The 6,000-nt window shown below is 36.3% G+C and overlaps 1 protein-coding gene across 5 annotated transcripts in view; it reads right to left on the minus strand.

Annotated features, from left to right (window-relative positions):
• LOC136747056 (3',5'-cyclic-AMP phosphodiesterase 7B) overlaps positions 1–5,587 on the minus strand; it is an 81,954-nt gene extending 76,367 nt beyond the window's left edge. For 2 of the 5 annotated variants that reach the window (XM_066700035.1, XM_066700028.1), the window contains exon 1: positions 2,567–2,621. In XM_066700035.1, the coding sequence (XP_066556132.1) occupies positions 2,567–2,605 (39 nt within the window). In that variant the 5' untranslated portion in view covers positions 2,606–2,621. Of the gene's footprint in view, positions 1–2,566; positions 2,622–5,256 lie in introns of those variants that run through there. The other 3 variants (XM_066700022.1, XM_066700013.1, XM_066700043.1) reach the window with 3 other exon arrangements.
• Positions 5,588–6,000: the final 413 nt, after the last annotated feature.

The raw sequence follows: 6,000 nt of genomic DNA on the forward strand, positions 1-6,000 counted from the left end.
CCTCCTGGGGAATTTGTTGCTCGCTTTCCTTTTGTAAATGAGGCCTTTTAACAGGAAATTTGAAAATAGTTAATTTTTTCCGGTTACAAGAAATAAACAACAACATAAAAAAACTCAACTCAACCTGGAGAGCAGTCTGCAGCTGTGGGTTGCCAAGTGGTCTGTTATTGAACAAACTAAATAACAGATACAACACCACCCAGGCCAGCAGTATTGTAATTTCCATGAAAAATGTAAATTAATGAATAATTACGGTTAGTAAAGCAAACACACTTCACTTTCGGAAGAATGAATAATACAGTTAAAATAGCTCTACTCCACAACTTGTCACAAAGCAATAAAAAAAACCGAAAGTGTCTCTTCATAAAGAGGGTATTTTATAAAGATCAATGTGATGCATAACACTCTGCTTCAGCTATATATTAATTAGTTTAACTTATTTTTGTCCCTATATCCAAAATAGACGCATTGTTTTCAGAGCATTTTTTCCTATTAAAATACCATTCATAGTATTAACAAGATCATGTTATCTGTGCGGACCAGTATGTACAAAAGAAATACACTTGCCCAAGCTAATCAACATAACAAAGCATACATTTCTCTCCAATTATTTTTAAATAGCTCAAGTTTAAATTTTGTTATTTAAGTGATGTAGTGATGTGTCAAGATTTACACCCCTCACAGTATTAAACTGTGGATTGTAGAGGATTGAAGAGGATTGTGTATTGTAACACTTTGAAAATAACATCATGGAACACCTACAATTATTGTTTGAAACTTACACCTACATTATGAACAACATTAAAATATAGCACCTTTATTGGAACTTTGGTAATTACAATCTTGCTTAATATACTTTATTTTATTTAATGTGCTCCCGTCTAATCATTATTACAATAAAGCTGTTATATTTTTATACCTATCTTGTTTTCTACCTTAATTCTATCTGTGTATTGTTGGCCACACTCCTCCACCCACTTAAATAAAAACAAGATATGAAATGTATCATCAATTGACCACTCTTGATTTATTTTTATGTTCTGCCAAACGGAGATGAAGATAGTTTCAGTCTGAAGAGCTTTAAGGTGTCCTGTCAACGACACAGTGTAAGAAGTGCAGTTTAAAGGTCAGCTGCTCACTGCGTGTGACATAACACAAGCACAGTCCAGGCACAGAGCTGGGCAAGACAGCAGAGACATATCTATCAGTGGAGATTTTCAAATGTATTAATCATTCACTGCAGAGCTGCAGATTGTAAAAAAGTAAATAAACACTACAATCTTAATACTTAATAAGGCTCTGCAGTGTGTTTGTACATATGTATTACTTTCCTAAAATACTATGCAGTCAAACTTTAATGAGCTAAACCTTCATTTCAAAGGCACAGCAAAAGAATAATCAGCCGCTGAGTTCATTTCAAGATTAATTAGGTTATGTGACATTAGATATACCAAAACAAAGTAAGTTTTTACTTTGGCAGACTAGTCTGATCTTGTCCTCAAAAATGATTTGAAGCATATGATATATACTACTACTACTACAAATTATTATTATTACAACAAGATAAAATGTATGTGTGTATATTTGTGTTTCCATAATTTGTTGCTATGTATTTTCACTTCTTCCTACAGATAACGAAATGTATAAATCCGATATATTTTTTAAGATGATTATGTACACTATATGAGTACATATATGGCAGGCTTACAATTAAATCGAATTAGGTATTCCTGAAATATCAATATGTAAATCACACAATGCAGAAGTGAATGAAATATTATACATTGAGAACTGCGTTCATTTAGGCATGATTGTATTTGTTGTTGAAATCCACTGCAATAACAATAACAAAACTAAAATTGCAGCAATGACAGCTTTTGTTTAGCTATGGCATTAAAACGACTTCTTGGTTAAAGGCATAACATTTTTTCATATACCTAAAATATGATGGTGACTTTATATTTAGTTGTCAATGATATATTTTCAGAGTCTGTCGAACAGTCAGCCCTGAGAAAACTAAAAATGGATGTTGACTGAACTGAGTTACTGAGAACCTTTTGACTGTAGCTCCATTGATTCCTATGGAGTGGCAGTCAACATGTACACACACCCCATCTTAACCCAGTTCAATCAACTGGAATCTTCAGACTGAATCAGAGTTCAACAAACTCTGAATTCAAGATCCCTCATTTAAAAAAATTTGGAGGAGCGACAGACATTATACATACTGAGCATTTAATTACCAACACATACACTTCTATAGTTTACCATTAGTTGCAGAGAGATGCACATCTGCTTTAAAAACCCTGGTTAGCATGTAGAACACGGAAGGAGAGTAAACAGAACACATTTGCTGGAATAAAAAAATAAACCTTGATGTGGTTACTGAAATAAAAAATAAAACTGAACACTAAAGTATGTTCCAACAAGGTTTTATAAGAACATTTGGCACACGTGTTCATTTTTCAGATTAAAATGTTCTTTTCCTTTTTTTATTTTAATTTTGTTTTTGCTTTAGATCATCGTTCTAAAAGGCACTCATTTAGAGATATTCAAAAACGCTTACCACTGTCTGAAAATGCATTTCTGTCCCACGAAAGTGCATTGTGGCTTTAGGAATGACATCTAACATATGGAGATATGGAAAAAATACATATATAATTATTCAGCTTCACATTTACTTTTGCTTTTAGAATGTTGCGACTGAATGCAACTTTTTGAGTCCCTCACTTCAAGGCCACATAAGTGAAGTAGCAATATTATCTCAAAAAATAAATACAAATCTAAACCCACTGAGTCAGAAAACTCTGTTGACTGCATTACAGACAACCCTGTCTGCAACACTGAATTCCATGCTGTTTAGAGAAGCAGTATGAGGTGTCCTTTGATGGAGGTGCTCGCACACCACTGAAGCTGCAGCAATTGAAATGGAAGGCTTGCTGGTTTTGTATTTGCAGTACATCAAGTCCTCGTTTTCCCAATTGGCAGAGCAAACTCATGATTTTCCATTCACAGCATACAGCTCACTCAATTTTATCATTCATGCTGTAGCTGCAAGTCTCTTTCAACTTGGTATGTCCCCTTCATGCATGTTAATGTTAGCTACCGAATGACAACTGTTCCATTAACATGTTTTCACAGGCCTTCTGGGCATGTATCTTTTTTTACACGACTGGAGTTGTTGACTTTGTGCACTACATAGATCTATAAACAGATCTATAAACAGATTAGCATATGGTATTGGAATAATTTGAACGTTGAGGGAGGGCAGTTGTCAAATGTTATACTTTGATTGACCTCTCATTGTCACAATGTTTTTTGTTTTTGTTTGTTTGTTTCTTGGTCCTCGATATTGGTTTCAATAATAATAATATTCAGGTCCATTCCTTCTGGACCAGGGTGCAGTGGAGCACCAGTGTTCAGTCATAGAACAAGGCAAAGGAATCTGTGACTGCCGTGGGTCTAGCAAAAATCTTGTCATTGTCATTTTCTAACACTACTTTCGGAAAGAGAGGAATCTTCACCAAATGCTACACTGATATCCATGTTTCATATAGGTAGGGCAACTGTTTATCCTTCTACATCCTTTGGACCATATCTGTAGATGTTCCTTATTTTTCTTCTCTTAAATTGATCATAATGCTTTCCTTCACCAAGTCAGCCTGGATGAGGATTCCCTCTGAGTCAAAGGTATCATGGGAATCTTTGAGCCTGTGAGATCGCCTGCTCTTATCGCATGGCTGGACACCTCTGGGATGCTGTTGGAAGGTGTATCGTATTCTGGCAACATCTTACTCCAACCATTCCATATCTTCCTTCCCCGAGAGAACGACAGATTCAAATCCCACAACTTCTCAATACCTTCGCTGGACCATGTCAGTCTCAGCACTGTCATCCTTGCATTGCAGCTGGTGACAAACAACCACATACGTAGAGTTACAATACTTCAGGTGGCTGAGAACATAGCAGGCCTGATTGTTTGGTTTCCACAGCGGAGTGCGGGTGCATCACATTTGGTTTTCATTTTTACAAACCAAACCAAAAACAAAAAACAGGCATGCTATTGATACGTCAGCTCCTCAGTATCTGTATTTGTTATTATTTTTTTTGGTGTTGAATTGCTGAATTAGTCCGTTAGTTCAACACATCTTTTTCTCAACAATACGCACATTCTCATCACTTGCATATACGAGTTTATACATGAACACTAAATTCTGCCAACCTGTTTTTCTGTCACTCTAATAATAGAGTGGTTCCTTCTTTCAAACATATATGTCCTGCCCTGAGAGTCTTGTCTTAAAAAATGTTTAATTCCTCCCTAATTCCTCCTAACATAAGCCTCTTAAAACATGTGGCAATATAATGGAAAAGCTGTCCAGGCATACATGGCATTAAGAGAGAGAGAGAGAAAAATATATATATATATACATTGAAATCTTTTTTTTACTCAACACTCATACAGATTCAGTGTCTTTTTATGAAGATCAGGAAATACTCCCTTAAGTCAGTACTGTACAGAAATACAAAAAGTGCAGCAAAGATGAACTGACTTTGAAAGTGAAATCCCAGGAATTATACTCATACACATGGATGCAGTGTTAATTAAACACTTATAGCTTATATTTGCTATTTAGTTACATTTAAAATTATGCATCCAATGATAGGCTATATGTTATCAAATTCAACTTGTAAGTTCTGCACTTAAAAATGAACCATTCATAACAACTGTAATGCAATTGCAAAAACTGTCTAAAAATGCACCAATTGTTAATATTTGCTAAGGAAATGTGTACTATACTTTAAAATGAACATAATCTGCTTTTAAACTGTCAACACTGTTTAAACCATTGATGCATTTAAATGCTCACAGAATTGTCTAATTTAAGCAAATCATTTGTAGGTGTTTGAGGGGTGTGTGGTGCATACAAATTTAAAGGTGTTTCCCTATAAGATTTTATAACATGTTCACACAAGCAATTAAAGTTCTTAGATTGACAACCATTATTGTTTTATGTGAATACAGTATCTGAAAAACACTGTCTTTAAAAGTAGCTTAAAACACCTACGGGTTAAATGCATGGTTATACTGGAGCTTTAGTTATAAAACATCAAGAAATTACAAGGCATTAGAAGAACTAAATAAATCTAGCGTATCAGCTACAACACCATTCAGTTTCTGCTCACACAAAACAAAACATCATCTTTCAGTTCCCCTTTCTGGATTTGGAAAATAGCCTAAAGATTCAGAGTACATACCTCAACCATTAAACAAGACATTTAACCATAGTGGCAGATCTGTGACCTGTGAATGCTGTGAAATCTTGGACAGGTGATGCTTGCTCATGAAGATGTGATCTGCAGAATCCAGCCACCGCATCCAGGAGTGCAATTGAGAAGCAGAGGCAACACGCCGAGAGGGCACTCTGCTGCTCCTGGGCTGTGTGAGGAGAACGGAGCTGTGTTAGTTTACTGCAGTCTGCATGCCTGGCCATTTGACTGCCTGCCTTGGCTGTGCTGAATGATTGTGTGCAGCTCGCAGTGGGCTGGCTACAGCTGGGAGGTGTTGTCAGTAGCCAGAGGCACAGAGAGACAGACCAATGAGCTTCAGGACTGTGCGGCTGTTCTGGAGTCAAGCCTTCCCTGTGAACGCTTCCTCATTTCAATAGTGACGTCAAAGGGCTTAGATTTTCCCCAGCATGTGCTATTAATTTAAAAGAGCTACTATGAAAAGAATTTGCCAGCGATTCAGGGAGACTTTCTTCTGCCGTTAGAGTTGCAGCCTGGTGACATTTCCTTGTCAGGAAGGGGGAGTGGGGGTGGAGAATCACATTTCAGTGCTTCTGATATGCCTCTTTATTTCTGTGATAGGGCACAGGCACTGTGCATGGTTAACATTATTTATCTAACAATGCCAAGTCGGCATTAAACCAAAATACATCTCTGGTATCTTATACACAATAATAATAAGAATTTAACACTGAATTGAGTTAATTGGGCTGT

Source organism: Amia ocellicauda, chromosome 1 (assembly GCF_036373705.1).
Source record: "Amia ocellicauda isolate fAmiCal2 chromosome 1, fAmiCal2.hap1, whole genome shotgun sequence".
Lineage (NCBI taxonomy): Eukaryota > Metazoa > Chordata > Actinopteri > Amiiformes > Amiidae > Amia > Amia ocellicauda.